Source organism: Bos mutus, chromosome 15 (genome assembly GCF_027580195.1).
Source record: "Bos mutus isolate GX-2022 chromosome 15, NWIPB_WYAK_1.1, whole genome shotgun sequence".
Classification (NCBI taxonomy): Eukaryota; Metazoa; Chordata; class Mammalia; order Artiodactyla; family Bovidae; genus Bos; species Bos mutus.
Window position 1 is genome coordinate 71153833 of NC_091631.1, and position 18869 is coordinate 71172701.

Here is an 18869-nt window from a genome sequence, read left to right on the forward strand (position 1 = left end):
CCTGGAGAATTCCATGAACGGAGGAGCCTGGTGGGCTACAGTCCATGGGGTTGCAAAAAGTCGGACATGTCTGAACAACTAAAATTTCACCATACATCTTCCCCTTTATCTCTGCTTTCTGCTATTTATAGTTATTATATGATCCATCAATACATAGGAATTTTCATTTGTTTATTCCATTTAGCTACCAGTTAGAGCCTGCCAGACTCCTGAGATATAGGTACACTTGTATTGAAAATATATTCCACAGCCTATAGAATGTGAAGCCCATCCATATATTTCTCCAGTTTTTCAGGGAGCTTAGGGTCTATGGCCATGCTAGTCTCCTTGATTGACTATATCCTGCATGCATGCTAAGTCACTTCAGTTGCATCAGACTCTTTGTTACCTTATGGACTCTAGCCCTCCAGGCTCCTCTGTCCGTGGGATTCTCCAGGCAAGAATACTGGAGTGGATTGTCATGCCCTCCTCCAGGAGAGCTTCCTGTATTTTACAGCTGTTCTTTTATCTTATATTCACTCCAAATATGAGATCCAGCCCTTTACTGTGATCCCCACAATTTAAAATGACTCATACATAATAGTTTATACAATCATTTCTATATTTGATTATACTTACATGTTTTTCATCATATTTTAAAAATTAAGACAGAAATGGCTTGTATAGCATGAAGATGTATATATGTATACCATATATATATAACGTGACATATACTGTGTGTATATATATATATATGTGCATATATATATATATATATATGCAGCTAAGTCGCTTCAGTTGTGTCTGACTCTGTGTGACCCCATAGACGGCAGCCCACCAGGCTCCTCTGTCCATGGGATTCTCCAGGCAAGAACACTGTAGTGGGTTGCCATTTCCTCCTCCAATGCATGAAAGTGAAAAGTCAAAGTGAAGTCGCTCAGTAGTATCCGATTCTTGGCGACCCCATGGACTGCAGCCTACCAGGCTCCTCCATCCATGGGATTTTCCAGGCAAGAGTACTGGAGTGGGGTGCCATTGCCTTCTCCAGTATATATAACATATGCATATATGGTCATAGCAAACACCCTAGTCATAGCAAACTGGTCATAGCAAACACTGTCTTCCAACAACACAAGAGAAGACTCTACAATTTGACATCATTAGATGGCCAACACCGAAATCAGATTGATTATATTCTTTAAAGCTAAGATGCAGAAGCTCAATAGAGTCAGGAAAAAACAAGACTGGGAGCTGACTGTGGCTCAGATCATGAACCCCTTACTGCTAAATTCAGACTTAAATAGAAGAAAGTGGGGAAAACCACTAGACCATTCAGGTATGACCTAAATTAAATCCCTTATAATTATACAGTAGAAGTGAGAAATAAATTTAAGGGACTAGATCTGATAGACAGAGTGCCTGATGAACTATGGACGGAGGTTTGTGACATTTTACAGGAGACAGGGATCAAGACCATCCTAAAGGAAAAGAAATGCAAAAAAGCAAAATTGTTGTCTGAGGAGGCCTTACAAATAGCTGTGAAAAGAAGAGAAGCGAAAAGCAAAGGAGAAAAGGAAAGATATACCCATTTGAAGGCAGAGTTCCAAAGAATAGGAAGGAGAGATAAGAAAGCCTTCCTCAGAGATCAATGCAAAGAAATAGAGGAAAACAATAGAATGGGAAAGACTAGAGATCTCTTAAAGAAAATTAGAAATACCAAGGGAACATTTCATGCAAAGATGGGCACAATAAAGGACAGAAATGGTATGGACCTAACAGAAGCAGAAGACATTAAGAAGAAGTGGGAAGAATACACAGAAGACCTGTAGAAAAAAAAGACCTTCATGACCCAGATAATCACCATGGTATGATCACTCACCTGGAGCCAGACATCTGAAATGTGAAGTCAAGTGGGCCTTAGGAAGCATCACAATGAACAAAGCTAGTGGAGGTGATGGAATTCCAGTTCAGCTATTTCAAATCCTAAGAGATGATGCTGTGAAAGTGCTGCACTCAATATGTGAGCAAATTTGGAAAACTAAGCAGTGGCCACAGGACTGCAAAAGGTCAGTTTTCATTCCAATCCCAAAGAAAGGCAATGCCAAAAAATGTTCAAACTACTGTACAATTGCACTCATCTCACATGCTAGCAAAGTAATGCTCAAAATTCTCCAAGCCAGGCTAGGCTTCAGCAATACATGAACCATGAACTTCCAGATGTTCAAGCTGGATATAGAAAAGGCAGAGGAACCAGAGATCAAATTGCCAACATGTGCTGGATCATCAAATAAGCAAGAGAGTTCCAGAAAAACATCTATTTCTACTTTGTGGACTATGCCAAAGTCTTTGTGTGGATCACAATAAACTGGAAAATTCTGAAAGAAATGGGAATACAAAACCATCTGACCTGTCTCTTGAGAAACCTGTGTACCAGTCAGGAAGCAACAGTAGGAACTGCACACAGAACAACAGATGGTTTCAAATAGGAAAAGGAGTACGGCAAGGCTGTATATTGTCACCCTGCTTTTTTAACTTATATACAGAGAACATCATGAGAAACTCTGGGCTGGAGGAAGCACAAGCTGGAATCAAGATTGCTGAGAGAAATATCAATAACCTCAGATATGCAGATGACACCACCCTTATGGCAGAAAGTGAAGAGGAACTAAAAAGTCTTTTGATGAAAGTGAAAGAAGAGAGTGAATAAGTTGGCTGAAAGCTCAACATTAAGAAAACTAAGATCATGGAATCTGGTTCCATCATTTCATGGGAAATAGATGGGGAAACAGTGGAAACACTGTCAGACTTTACTTTGGGGGGGGGCTCCAAAATCACTGCAGATGGTGATTGCAGCCATGAAATTAAAAGATGCTTGCTCCTTGGAAGGAAAGTTATGACCAACCTAGACAGCATATTAAAAGCAGAGACTACTTTGTCAACAAAGGTCCGTCTAGTCAAGGCAATGGTTTTTCTTGTGGTCATGTATGGATGTGAGAGTTGGACTGTAAAGAAAGCTGAGCATCGAAGAATTGATCCTTTTGAACTGTGGTGTTGGAGAAGACTCTTGAGAGTCCCTTGGACTGCAAGGAGATCCAACCAGTCCATCTTAAAAGAGATCAGTCCTGGGTGTTCATTGGAAGGACTGATGTTGAAGCTGAAACTCCAATACTTTGGCCACCTGATGCGAAGAGTTGACTCATTTGAAAAGACCCTGATGCTGGGAAAGATTGAAGGCAGGAGGAGAAGGGGATGACAGAGGATGAGATGGTTGGATGGCATCACCGAGTCAATGGACATGAGTTTGAGTATACTCCGGGAGTTGGTGATGGACAGGGAGGCCTGGTGTGCTGCATTTCATGGGGTCGCAAAGAGATGGACACAATGGAGCAACTGAACTGAACTGAATAACATACACAAAGAAGACTTTATGGAAATGTTAGTGGGGGATATTAGACTGAAAGGCACAACATGCAAACACACATGAAATTGCCAACAGGAAATCCAGTTCTTAAAGTTCCTTGGAGTCATCTTACAGCAGGGCTTCTCACTGGTACTTGTGCTCCCACCTTCTTTTCACCTAGATTCTACTATCTCACTGATTCCTCCTCACCCACCCGCAGCCACTGGGACTTTGGATTCGTCACTCACTATTGTGAAGAGCAATTGTCCTCAAGATGCTCAGCTGGTGACTGTATGTGTGTTCTCAGTCACTCAGTTGTGTCCAACTCGTTGCAACCCCATGAACTATAGCCTGCCAGGTTCCTCTGTCCATGGAATTTTCCAGGCAAGAATACTGGAGCAGTCTGCCATTTCCTAACCCAGGAGATCTTCCCTACTCAGAGATCAAACCTTGTGTCTCTTGTGTCTCCTGCATCGGCAGGCAGATTCTTTACCACTGTACCACCTGGGAAGTACTGGTGGATAGCCCTTTTGTTTAAAAAGATCCATCCTTCCAATGGCACTTGTGGGCAAAACTAGCAAAAATTTATTCTGCTATATTTTTAGACTGACTCACAACATTACTTTTACCATAAGATGTACAGATTAGCCAATACCAGATCATGCCTTTGAGAATAGCAGTATCACATTATTGTTTGTTTAGAATCATCTCTTTGGCTAACCCACTGTTCTCAGGTTTTTAAGTAGAATTTGAGAATAGTCTTGAAAATAGACACTTTTCTCTATGTCTGGAGATAGTCACTATTGTAACAGTCAATCTGTAAATGTCCAGGTTCTCAAAGTACTCCCTGGTCTTGTTATTGTCAATAACTATTTCTGACATGTCTTGATAATTCCTTAACCATCTCATATTTGTCATTTGTATTCATCTTTTCTAAATCAGGATTTTACAATGAATGAATATTCTCTAAATCACCTAAGACTAACCATTCATTAATTTAATGTATCTTTTCATTTATTATACCTACTTACTCTCTCATAGCACTACATCTCCCTGGATATATTGGTAAAAGCCACATTTAATCTCAAACTCCTTTTGCTGCCATTAACTGATATTTCCTGCCCTTACCTTTTGTTTCTAAATCTTAACTGATCCACAATTTTTTCTTCAACTCTGGATTTTACAGCAACGTTAGATATGCATTACTGGCTGCATTTTTCATTGTCATAAGAATTGTAATTTATTGAACCATAATAACAATGTCCTCTAAAATAGTTACTCCCCTGCCAATCCTCACCAATTTACATACTATTTTGTTGCCATAAATTTGCTTTCTAATTATCTAATGTAGATGAACAGAATTCTAATTCTTTATACTACTACAGTCAAAATGAGAATCATAAATTCTGATACAATTGTCATTTTTTCAAAGCCAAAAAAAACTTGCTATAGGCATCCTCCAAGAAGAGCTTCTGATTCCCAAATCTGTACTGCTCTGTACATGGCTATAGCACCAAATATGTTTCCTATTGCAGTACACAGAACACTTGATTGCATTGTTTGTCTCCACTGTAAGTTCCATGAGAGCAGAACCATGTGTTCTTAGTCTCTAAATTTCCAGTATATATTACTGTGCCTGTCCTACATGAGATACCCAGTAAAATATTCCATGATTTTTTTTCATTTCCCAACTATGTTGAAGTTATGGCATCCTTCCTTCTAAGGATTTCAATAGATAGAATTATTGCACATGTTATATACTTTTACAGAGAATTTACTTCTCTTCCATGACCAGAAGTAAATTCAAATCCGTGAAAGACAGAGGAAGTAAAATAGAGGGAGCATATATTACCAGAATGCAAAAAGGAGGATTAAGTACAAGCAGGCTTCAACATGTGAAACTTACATTTAATTTTTTTTTTTTTGTATGTAGGTTAGTCAAGTTCAAGCACATTTTTAATAAGCAAAATCTATTATAGTTTTTTATAGTTTTCCAATGCAGTTGATCATTTATAATGTAAATACTGACCACTGACAATGAAAAATAATAGCAACAGAAGAAGTCACTTTCTCTTTAAGCTTACCAGATCCTGTGCTGGACATTTTTACATGTGTTTTTCTTTACAGTATAGGCACTTGAAATTTAAAAATGTTATCAACTTGCCCAAATTTTCTCAGACTGAAATATGTAGGAAATTGCTTTTTGTTTTATTTTGTAGGAGACTGTTTTGAATACAGGTCTGTATGACTACAAAATCATTGTTCTCTTCATTACAAAAAGAAATTATAATACTCACAATTATGAAAAACCACAAAAACAATGAACTGAATAAAAATGAATTTAAAATCTTCATTGCTGCTACTTTACTATTATGCACACACAAATAAGTTTACTGGGGGGCAAATGAGTAGAAACAGTATGATACAGTGAAACACCTCTGAACTGATCATCAGATTACTAATCTTCTAATGCAATTACTTTCACAACTGAACATATAATCTTGTATAAATTGTGTAATCTCTACAACCTTAGTTTACTGACCTATACACACAAGCTAATTCTGTGTCCTAATCTGTAGTTCTAAAACTCTGTTTACCATCAATATATGTGTAATTCTAGTACCATGAACAAATGTCAAAAAAGCCCTAACTTGGGACTTCCCTGTTATACAGTGGCTAAGACTCCATGGTCCCAATGCAGGGGACCTAAGTTCAATTCCTTTTCAAGACACTAGATCCCACATGCCACAACTAAGAGTGAGAGCAGCCAAATAAATTAAGTAAATATTTTTTAAAAGAGAAAAAAGCCTTAACTTGGCTATCCAATATATCCAAATGCCAATTCACCAAAAAGTAAATACAAAAGTAAAACTAAAAATACCCTTTTATTTTTAACTTTTCAGCCATCTTATATAGTGTTAAGGTTTTATTATTGATATATTTAACAAATTTTCTGATTACTCCTTTCAGATGATTTGAAGATAACAATTTTGAGTTCTTCCTCAGGATACTGTTCACTTCATTAGCCAGGAATAAAACATTTTCAATGATCTGCCTCCTTACTGCCTACTTCTCTAGCTTCAATTTCTCACTATTCTCAACTATCTTCTAATGCTATTGCTTTCTTATTACTTAGATGTTTTTTTCATCTTCTCTTATCTCTGTAAAATTTTTCTGCTCTCCTTCTCCAACTTGTGAGCTCTACTTATCTTTAAATATTTAGCTCAGCACCACCTTCTCTTAGGTGGCAGTTTAGTTGCTTAGGAGCCTTCCCTAAACCACCAGAGGGGATTAAACTCTCTTCTGCATTCATATAGCCCCTTGCATACACTTCCATTGCTGCATATAACATATGCATTGCATTGGCTTGCATATCTGCCTAAGCTGTAAGCTCCCTCTACTTAGCTCAGAATGCAATATGCAGGAGGCAGTCAATAAGCTTTTGGAATCCTTGATTGACTATCAAATGATTAAAAATCTATCATCATTTCCAGGTTTTTTATAGGCAAGAGGGTCACAGCAACGGTCAAGTTATTGAAACGCAGAAACCTCAAGCAGTAGTCCCACTCCCCGATGCTGGAGTCTATATCATTGAAGTGCGAGCATATGGTGAAGGAGGAGATGGAACCGCTAGTTCCCAAATCAGGGTCCCATCATATTCAGGTAAGTTTTGACACAGTAGGCTTAATTTGATAACCACTAACATTAACATGATGTAAAACTCATCAAAATTAACATGATGGATTACATGGTTCAGAGACTTTGAAGGTTCTCTACTCTTATCCTCTGATTGTTATATGCAAGCATGCTCCACTGCTCATTTGTGTCCAACTCTTTACCACCCCATGGACTATAGCCTGCCAGGCTCCTCTGTCCATGGTATTTTTCAGGCAAGAATAGTAGACTTGGTAGCCCTTTCCTTCTCCGAGGCACCTTCCCAACCCAAGGATCAAACCCAAGTCTCCTGCATCTGCTGCAATGGCAAGCAGATTCTTTACCACTGAACCACTTGGGAAGCCAGATTACTATATGATCCTCTGATTGATACAAACCATGGTGGCCCACCCACAACTGTGAAATTTCCACACATCTAGGAAGGAGTTAACAGTCTCATTAGAATATCTTTATTTGAGAAATTCCCCAGTCTTCCCTGACCACAAGAAGTACGCTGCCGGCCATGTGAGCTTTGCAATACTGCTTTTAAACTGGTTTTGCTCTTGTTCAGTTGTAAAGTCATGTCCAACTCTGCAACCCCATGTACTGCAGTATGCCAGGCAACCCTGTCCTTCCCTGTCCATCTCCCGAAGTTTACTCAAACTCATGTCTATTGAGTTGGTGGTGCCATCCAGCCATCTCATCCACTGTCATTCCCTTCTCCTCTTGCCTTCAACCTTTCTCAGCATCAGGATTTTTTCCCAAAGAACTGGCACTTTGCATCAGGTGGCCAAAGTATTGGAGCTTCAGCATCAGTCCTTCCAATGAATGTTCATGGTTGATTTCCTTTCTAGAGTTGACTGGTTGGTCTCTTTGCTGTCCAAGGGACTCCCAAGAGGCTTCTTCAGCACCACAGTTCAAATGCATAAATTCTTTGGCATTCAGCTTTTTTTATGGTTCAACGCTCATATCCATACATGCCTACTGGAAAAATCATAGCTTTGATTAGATGGACCTTTGTTGGGAAAGTGATGTCTTTGATTTTTAAGGTACTGTCTAGGTTTGTCAGAGCTTTTCTTCCAAAGAGCAAGCATCTTTTAATTTCATGGATGCAGTCACCATCTGAAGTGATTTTGGAGCCCAAGAAAATAAAGTCTATCACTGTTTCCATTGTTTCCTTGTCTATTTCCCATGAAGTGATGGGACCAGATACCATGATCTTAGTATTTTGAATGTTGAGTTTTAAGACAGATTTTTCACTATCCCCTTTCACCTTCTTCAAGAGGCTCTTTAGTTCCTCTTCATTTTCTGTCATTACAGTGGTATCATCTTCATATACGAGATTGTTGATATTTCTCCCAGCAATCTTGATTCCAGCTTCTGCTTCATCCACCATGGCATTTCACATGATATATTCTGCATATAAGTTAAATAAGCAAGGTGACAATATATAGCCTTGATCTTCCCTTTCCCAATATTGAACCAGTCCATTGTCCCATGTCCAGTTCTAACTGTTGCTTCTTGACTCACATACACATTTATTAGAAGGCAGGTAAGACAGTCTGGTATTCCCACCTATTTAAGAATTTTCCACAGTTTGTTGTGATCCACACAATCAAAGGCTTTAGTGTAGTCAATGAAACAGAAGTAGATGTTTCTTTAGAATTCTCTCGCTTTTTCTATGATCCAGCAGATATTGGCAATTTGATCTCTTTTTCCTCTGCCTGTTCTAAATCCAGCTTCCACATCTAGAAGTTCTTAGTTCATATACTGTAGAACCTAGCTTGAATGATTCTGAACAATACCTGGCTAGCATGTGAAATGAGTGCAACTGCATGGTAGTATGAACATTTTTGGCATTGCCCTTCTTTGGGATTGGAATGAAAACTGACATTTTACAGTCCTATGGCCACTGCTGAGTTTTCCAAATTTCCTGACATATTGAGTGCAGCACTTTAACAGCATCATCTTTTAGGATTTGAAATCATTCAGCTGGAATTTCATCATCTCCACTAACTTTGTTCCTAGTGATGCTCCTAAGGTCCACTTGACGTCACACTCCAGGATGTCTGGCTCTAGGTGAGTGACCACACCTTTGTGGTTATCAGGGTCATTAAGATCTTTTTTGTATAGTTCTTCTGTGTATTCCTGCCAACTCTTCTTAATCATTTCTGCTTCCATTATGTCCTTAACATTTCTGTCCCTTATTGTGCCCATCTTTGCATGAAATGTTCCCTTGGTATCTCTAATTTTCTTGAAGAGAAAATTAGTCTCTAGTCTTTCCCATTCTATTGTTTTCCTCTATTTCTTTGCATTGTTCCTTTAAAAAGCCTTTCTTATCTCTCCTTGCTAGTCTCTGGAACTCTGCATTCAGTTGGATTATCTTCCCCTTTCTCCTTTGCCTTTCCCTATCGCTCTAGCTTAATATATCTCTTTCTCTATTGTAGTGACTGCTTTTATCATTAGATAATGAACAGTGAGGGGCAGGAAATTTTAAAAGGAATGTTTTTTAAAATTAAAATAGTATTAGGTTTATCGATTTAAAAATATAAATTTCATTGCATTTTTTCTTTTTCCAGCTTTATTTTGAAATATAACTGAAATTTAACATTGTGTAAATTTAAGGTATACAAGAGTTGATATGATACACATATATTATACATCTGTACACAAATATATTGAAAAAATATAGCTAATACTTCCATCAGATGATATAATTGCTAATTCTTTCTTGTGGTGAGAACATTTTGAATTTACATTCTTCAGTTCAGTCACTCAGTGGTATCTGACTCTTTGCAACCCCATGAATTGCAGCACGCCAGGCCTCCCTGTCCATCACCAACTCCCAGAGTTCACTCAAACTCATGTCCATTGAGTCGGTGATGCCATCCAGCCATCTCATCCTCTGTCATCCCCTTCTCCTGCCCTCAATCCCTCCCACCATCAGACTCTTTTCTAATGAGTCGACTCTTCGCATGAGGTGGCCAAAGTATTGGAGTTTCAGCTTTAGCGTCATTCCTTCCAAAGAACACCCAGGGCTGATCTCCTTTAGAATAGACTGATTGGATCTCCTTGCAGTCCAAGGGACTCTCAAGAGTCTTCTCCAACACCACAGTTCAAAAGCATCAATTCTTCGGTGCTCAGCTTTCTTCACAGTCCAACTCTCACATCCATACATGACCACTGGAAAAACCATAGCCTTGACTAGATGGACCTTTGTTGGCAAAGTAATGTCTCTGCTTTTGAATATGCTATTCAGGTTGGTCATAACCTTCCTTCTAAGGAGTAAGTGTCTTTTAATTTCATGGCTGCAATCACCATCTGCAGTGATTTTGGAGCTCCCCCAAAATAAAGTCTGCCACTGTTTCCACTGTTTCCCCATCTGTTTCCCATGAAGTGATGGGACCAGATGCCATGATCTTAGTTCTAGCAACCTTCAAATATATATTACATTTTATTATTTGCAATCATGATGCTGTATACTAGATCACTAGAATTTATTTGAACATCATAATTATTATCAGCAATATTAATAATTTCTAACTTTTATAGAAAAGTTATAGAGCCCTTGCTATAAGTCTGACACAATCATAAATGCTTAACAACTTATTTAATTTTCTTAACAATCGACGAGGTAGGTGGCATTTTTTTTGTTTTATGGAGAAAATTTAAGTAATTTGCCTAAGATCATACTATTATTAATACTAAGAGGAAGAACTGGAATTCATACCCACTGCCACCATTATTATATCAGCAAGAGAAAAACTGATTATAAGAAGGGAGATTTTACAAATTCAGAAGAAAGCAATCATTTCATTGAGTTTGTGAAAATAAAATGCAAAAAATTACATTAAAGACATAAATCTGTCATTGAAAAAATATTAGGCAATTTTTATTACAGCCTTAAATAAAAAATGTTTAATGTACATTTAATTAATGGGTAATTATGAACATTATTATTTGGGCTTCTGTGGGGGCTCAGACGTAAAGAATCCACCCACAATGCAGCAGACCTAGGTTCCCCCTGCAATGCAGGAGACCCAGATTCGATCCCCCTGGAGAAAGGCATGGCAACCCACTCCAATATTCTTGCCTGGAGAATCCCATGGACAGAGAAGCCTGACAGGCTACAGTCCCTGGGGTCCCAAACAGACATGACTGAGTGACAAAGCATAGCACAGCACTTGAGCATTATTTATTGAGCAATCATTCTCAAGTGAAATTGTCAACTTTATGTTTCAGTTGATAATACTTAGTCCAGTCAACCCATTTCCTGAGCTTTAATAATGTTCAGTCTCCTGGTATTAGACCCATAAAACAGGAGCAACAATAGGTTTCATTCTTATCTCTTTTCTAAAACCTAAAAGCCTAAGAAGCTAAATGACCTGCTCAAGTGAAATAGTTAATTAGTTTCATATCTGAGACTAGAAATTGATTCAATGTTTTTTTTTTTCTTTGCTTGTGTTTTGCTATGCTGAAATAGCATGGTTTTCTTTCATGGATTCTATGTGGAATTTGAGATATACACCCTACTTAACATTCTGAAAGTGAGGAGGTTTTTTTGTACAAGTGTCATGTAAGTTGATTTAACAAGCATGCAGCCACTCTCATATAAATAGAAAGAATGCTTTCATAGTTTTTATTTATTATGCATGCACACTCCAGTGAGGCTTTGCCATCAAACCTTTCTTATAGCTCACATGTGGCCATGCACTTCACAATGACCCCATTTTGTACAAGTTGAAATATATGTAACGTTCTCCAATATGTTGAATAATAGATTTTATTAGCACCTTAGCTGTAAAAATTTTCAAAGGAAAGAAGATTTGCTGCTTTGGGTATATGCATGTGTGGTTTACAAAACAAAGGTTTCTTCAGTTCTTAAATATGTCTGGAAAATAAACTGAGAGTCTATCCTGTAAGAAAAATCACACCTAGAATTCTGTTACATCCAATCTAGCCAGAGAGGATAGCTTGACAGAAGGATGATTCCAAAAATTGGTTGGTACATTTTATTACTAATCTATCATTATGTTTTTAATTAAAGCCAATCATTGTTTTAATAGAGATAACACATAAAAGCATATCTTTCCCCTAATCCCTAACTCAATGACTTTAATAAAGCAACGGCAACCCACTCCAGTATTCTTGCTTGGAAAATCCCATGGGCGGAGGAGCCTGGCGGGCTGCAGTCCATGGGGTCGCTAGCAGTCGGGCATGACTGAAGTGACTTAGCAGCAGCAGCAGCAGAGCCCCAGTATCATCAGCAACACTGAGATAAACAATAGCACATACTGCATAGGAATGTTGTGAAGATCAAATAAGATAGTCTGTATAAAGGGCTTAGTACAGTACTTTGCATATAGTAAGCATTCATTAGAAATCAATCATGATGATGATATGTTCCAAGGCTTCTGGCTTGAATAACCGAAAATCTAAGAATGATACTTAGTTTGTAAATTTATGGCACTATCAAAACTACTTCACAAAAATCCATCCAAATTAGTGAGTTGAATCAGGCAGCCACCCCAATACATTAACTACATACAATGCTTTTGTCTCAAGATGAAAGTCATGTCCAAATCTTTGCAACCCTATGGACTGTAGACTGCCAGTCTCCTTTGTCCATGAGATTCTCCAGGCAAGAATACTGGAAGAGGTTGTCATTTCCTCCTCCAGGGGATCTTCCCAACCCAGGGATCAAACCAGCATCTCTTATGTCTCCTGAATTGGCAGGCAGGTTCTTTCTCAGTAGCGCCACCTGGGAAGCCCTGGCAAGAGTAATGAAAGATGCCTCTTCTTTGCCGAGTTTGGTGTGAGAATCTCAATTCAAACAAATCCAGAATTTAAGCCCGCTCACTGTAAAATCAATTAAAGATCCATACATATATTAAATATTTTATGATTAAATTTAAAATCTTACTTCATTGAAATATAAATTCTAGTTACCACAGAATTTTGCTAATTATTTTTATTCCATTTCCTGAATTTTGCACTATAGAAATTATTTTATTCTTATACCTGGAATTTGGGATGTTTTCCATCAGTTTCTCATTGTTGAAAGTCACACTTAGATATATTTGTTTTAGATATATTTGATTGATGTTTTATATATATTTGATTATATATATTTGTTCAAGGTGACACAGCCTTTTGAAGACACTATTCCATATACACTTCTGCCCTCAGTATATCTTTTGAGAACCCCAGACAACCTCTTGTTTCCTAAACACAAGGAATGCTCTCATCGGAAACAGGATTGATATTGCATTCATCTGTCTTAACATACCTAAAAAATGAGTTTATCCTACCTCAGGCAAAGCCAAAATAATTCTGTCTATTTAATACTTCTCCTTTTCACAGGTGGGAAAATCACTAGTGCTCAGTCAGCCCTCCACACTCTCTCCATGTCTTCATCAGTAACGTTGCTTTTGGCATTGATGATTCCTTCAACTCCTTGGTGAAAACTTCAGACTTAATTTGATTTTCTTCGCTTTAGCTTGATAACTACAGTGAATAGAGTAGTAATGTAACTGGAAACTCAGGACCTTGAGAATGAGTGTTAAAAACTTGGAACTATACATAGTGCACTTATAGGAGATTGAGGGGAATATTACTTATACATCAGGTTTTTTTGTTGTTGTTGTTGCTTTGGTTTTTGTAAATGGAGAGGACAGTTCTTGGTCCAATAAAAATATGCAGATTGTATGTAATGAATTTTTGTAAATAAAAGTAATTTCTGTCAAATGTATTCTTTACTTTTTTAGTATGTTGGAATTTGATTTTATATCTGATGACCCTGAGTGTGTGCCATCCATTTGTTAAGTAAGTGGTCTCTAGCAGATCTGTTTCAAACACAAATACAAAACAGAATGAAAAATTCACTTAACACTCCAAGTCTACTGTTTTTAATTTTTCCTTCATCTGACTATACTAATCGACAAGCCAGCAGGAGATATGAAAAAATATTTCAATTGTGTGGTCAATTATAGGATAGTACACAAAAATTTTCCCACAAAAATATTGTATGATTGCATTATGAAATAGCAAAATTTGTCAGATGCTATTCTATATGCATCCCTAGAGCCAGTTATTAGGATAGGGAGTAAGCCATTTATATTAGTGCAAGGTAAATAGAAAGTGAGTCCAAATGAACTGAAGTGCTATTGTTTTCATCAAGTACTATGTTATCTAGCTGAAAATATAATAAATGTTTATTTTTAATAAAAGATAATTTAAAGTCATTATATATACATGTATAGATGATCACTAAAGGCTGCAGATACTGACATGCTGCCAAGGGTGCTAATTTGAAAATGAATAAAAGACAGAGCTTTCCCATTCCCCCACCTATTTCCAAAAAAGGTATTGAATTAGGCCCAAGGTTTTCTTCTAACTGCAAATAACTTTAAGGACAATGAAACTTTGTTCTGCAAGTAGTTTTACATACAGATTGTCTATGGATTAAAATGGTGAAGCATAACAAATGTTGATTTTTTAAAACAATTCCATGCATTACATGCCATTAATAAAATCTTACTGACTATTAAAAAAGAGGACCTCTTGGATAAATTGATTTTTTTAAATTAAGCTGTGTGTGGAAACATGACCTCAGTACAGGGGCTCTGCTATTTCTTCTGCTTGAGAGGTAATACCCGTTTACTATTTGAGAATCAACTTGAAAATAAGTGATCTTTGGTAGGTTGTTGGAAAGCTAGGTTAAAGTTTTACATGTGATAATTTCTTACAGACATTCTAAAAAATATGAGAATAGCCAGAGTTCACATTAGACCCAAGAAGACGCCTGAAAGGATAGTTATTGCAAAGTCATATGCCAAAAGAATAGCCTGGAGAAACTACCACTTTACAGGTGTTGTTAATATGATAACAAAAGGTTGATTCCTTTTTTTTTTCTTTGTAAATTCTAAACCTGTTAATTCTCACACGTTTAATAGCAAGCAAAATGAAGCAGTATTGAGCTCAAATTGCTAGCTTTAGAGGTTAATCTTTATAAAATCAGAAGAAAGATTAGAGTTTCTGTTCTGAACATCCTCAGAGACTGGTTTCAGAGACACAGGACCACTGTCTGTGTTGCTTACTCATTCTCTTTGAGGGGAATTATGTCCAAGACACCCCTAAACAAACCAGAAGTGATTAAGAAGACTCTTTTGGTTAATAGATTATTGTAGTATATTACCACAGATGGTAGATATCCAAGCCTGTGAAAAATGACAACCAAGTAGCCTTCCTTGAGCACCTCCTTTGAAGTGGGAGAGACTGGACTTTATATTGCATATAGAGAGAATGCTAATTGTTTAGCGGGCAAATATGGGCTCTCTCAAGTATGATATAGCTTGCAGAAGCAGATTGTACATCTGAAAAATGCAGCAAAAATATTAAAGAATGGGCAATAACTTTTACTTCATATTTGATAAATCAAATCATTTTCTTCATTTTCTGTGGTGTTTCAAATGACACAGTAGACTTTAAGAACTGAGTTATAAAACAAAGCCCAGTGAAATATAATGTCAGTATATGGAAAATTCAACCTAACCAATATTTCTGACTAGCTGATAGATGGTGTATATCTGACAGAATACTTAAATGTAGAATGTCTGAGGTATTATAGGAATCAGTGATATGGAATGGTTTCACTCAATATTCACAGAATATGTATTTTGCATCATGAAGCTATTAAAAAACAGGTTTTAAACATTTATGTACTTATTTATTATATATTGTTACTTTGTAGAAAGCAGAACATCATTTCTTATCGAGGTACATTATACTCAGTGAGCTTTTTCTTGGATGGACTAGTAACCACGCAGTCTTAAATCACTAAAGAGACTGTATTTTTGTATATTGTCAGTTGAACTATGAAGAAAAAAAGACTCCCCGTTATTAAAATTTTCATGAAACTGAATGTTTTGCATACCCAAATGAAGGTACTGTGGACCCCATGTCAAACCATTAAATATATTGTATACAGTCTGTATATATATATTATATATAATGGTATATACCATGTGGAAGGCACAGTCAGATAATAGTTCTGTGTACTGTTCTTGTAACATTAGATCTTTTTAATAAATAATTCTCTTTTTATTGACTTTTATCTTCTCTCCTGTCAGCTACATGAATAACATTATTTATTTTATGCAGACCACACTATGATCATGATTATGGTGGTGCTTTCACACTGAAAATATCATTATGTTAGGACTTTGCATGCTGTGATTATCTTAAACTGAAAAATCTTTATAGAGGTCCATAACAGTTCCAACCTGAAAACTGGAAGCTATGTCTAAGAATAAACCAAGCGAAGAAGAAGTACAAATGAGATAAATTCAGACTTAAACTCTTGATTTGTTTCTTCTCAAGAAGAAGACTTCATTAAATGCATTTTATAAACAGTTTGTTAAATACACATTTCTGCTTTTATAAAGAGCATTATATCCAATCTGGGCTTCATTGGTAGCTCAACAGTAAAGAATCTGCCTGCAATGCAAGAAACCCAGGTTCAATCCCTGGGTTGGGATGATCCCCTGGAGAAGGGCATGGCAACCCACTCCAATACTCTTGCCTAGATAATCCCATGGACAGAGGAGGCTGGTGGGTTGCAGTCCATAGGATTGCTGAATTGGACACAAGTGAAGCGACTAAGCAGAAGCAGCATACCCAAATCTATACCAGGTATAATTCTCACAGACAGCTTTTATGCTCCTTCTTTTGTGCTTCCTTAGTACCATGTATACATCTCTGCTGCTGCTGCTGCTGCTGCTGAGTCGCTTCAGTCATGTCTGACTCTGTGCGACCCCATAGATGGCAGCACACCAGGCTCCCCCATCCCTGGGATTCTCCAGGCAAGGACACTGGAATGGGTGCGTACATCTCTATTATACCAATAATTTCATGATGTTGCAATGATTTGTGTATAAATGTGTCTTCTCCACTAACTAGGTTATGAAATCCTCCAAAGGAGACAAAATTATGCTCCTTTTTTGGATTTCTCTCACTAGTGTACAATATAATACCTAGCACATATCAAGTGAGTAATTGATTGGATTTAGTTCCATGCTCAACTTTAAATTTGTTTAGAATAAGCTTCCAAAAGCCTGAGCAGTCATCCAAATCACCTGGGAACTCAAATCCTGGAGACTGATTCAGTAAGTCAGAGACAGGGGAATGCTTATTTTCAAAATCTGATGAAACACAGAATGATACAGTTCTATTGAAGGGAATTTGGCAATAACTAGTAAAATTTTATATGGATTTACCCTTTGACCTACCAATCTCATGTCTAGGGATCTATTTTTAAAATAGACTACAAAAATTATGCAATTTTAGGTGAATAAACAAGGTGCAGACTGATGAACATAGGCTGTCTGTTCTGGAAGAAGTAGAAAAAATACAAACACGTATTTGCTAATATTCTTTAAAAGAAATAATGGAAGAATGAACTAAAAACTAATAAAAATTGTTACTTCCTAAAGAAGGGGAGAATGGGATATGGGCATAAATATACAAGTAAGCACTTTCTCAATGTACTTATTTCATAGTTTTAAGTTTGGAACTATATAAATGTTTTGCATTAATTTAAAAATCAAACAAAAAGGAAAAAACAAAGTAAACTTCAAAAAATAAGAATAAACGGAAAATAACTAAACTAACTATATATCAATTTGATGATAAAAAACTTAAAATTTTTTCTTTGTAGGTGAATTACAACCACACAGATAAGTATTACAACTCAGTAGTTTGACAGTATGGGATCGTCATGTCTCATATCATGTCTCTAACAAGACATATACAAGGACAAAAACACACACGCAAATCTTAATCTACATTCATTGGTCTTCTTGTAAGTAGCATAATTAGTATAATTGTTTTTGAACTAGTCAATATATAAATTTAATGTTAAAATTATTAAAAGATTATACTTTCAGAATTAAGAGTGGAAATACATACATGTATAAAATAAAACCTGTAATTTTTGACTTAGAAATATAAGTATGAATTCACAGTTTATTTAACATTTTTCTTTAAAATGACCTGTTTATTATCTTTGTTCACTATAAAGATTTATAATAACAATGAACACCTGTAATGGACAAATAATATAAACAATGAATAAAAAATGCACAGCTTGTGGTTTCCAAATTCTATTCATCATTAAAAGAAACTTTCTTGGAGAAATAACTGACTTAAGGTCTGAGTAGAATGTGTACAAGATGAGACTGGGACTCCTTATCATTTCTATAGAGATTATTATTTAAGTGCAGACAATCACATTCCATTAGAAAAGAGGGTAATTTGAACTCATTAAGAACAAAGACAGCAGTGTATTGAAACATGTATAATATCTAAAAATGTATTATTTCACACTAATATATGCAAAATCATTGATTATCATTGCTGGATTCAAGATTCACCATTCTAAGAATTGCTATAAAATACAAAAAGGGAAAGAATTTTTTGCCTTTCCTGTATGGACTGTTTCAGGAAAATCAAATAATTCATGAAGCATAGCTCTACTTTATAAAATAATCACAGTTAATAAATCCAAAAGGAATGATAAAATTAAAAAAGAATAAATACTTTACTCAGGCAATGTTCATCAGCGGATGTTAAAACCACTACGTAAATTGCAGATGAAGAACTTTTCAGTGTGAGTATCAGGCTGCCATCATCTGAACCCACTGATTTTAACATCATTGAGAGGAAGAGTCACAGACATTTCCTACATTCTGATGTGACAGAATAAGATGCATACAGCACTATATCTTATTTCTTTTCATAAAAGAAATTTTTGTTCTCAGAAAAAAATATATTATGC

At 36.5% G+C, this 18869-nt stretch overlaps 1 protein-coding gene across 1 annotated transcript in view; it reads left to right on the forward strand.

Annotated features, from left to right (window-relative positions):
• CNTN5 (contactin 5) overlaps positions 1-13497 on the forward strand; it is a 663141-nt gene extending 649644 nt beyond the window's left edge. The window contains exons 21-22 of the mRNA XM_070383116.1: positions 6874-7042; positions 13397-13497. Coding sequence (XP_070239217.1) covers positions 6874-7042; positions 13397-13497 — 270 coding nt within the window. The remainder of the gene's footprint in view (positions 1-6873; positions 7043-13396) is intronic.
• Positions 13498-18869: the final 5372 nt, after the last annotated feature.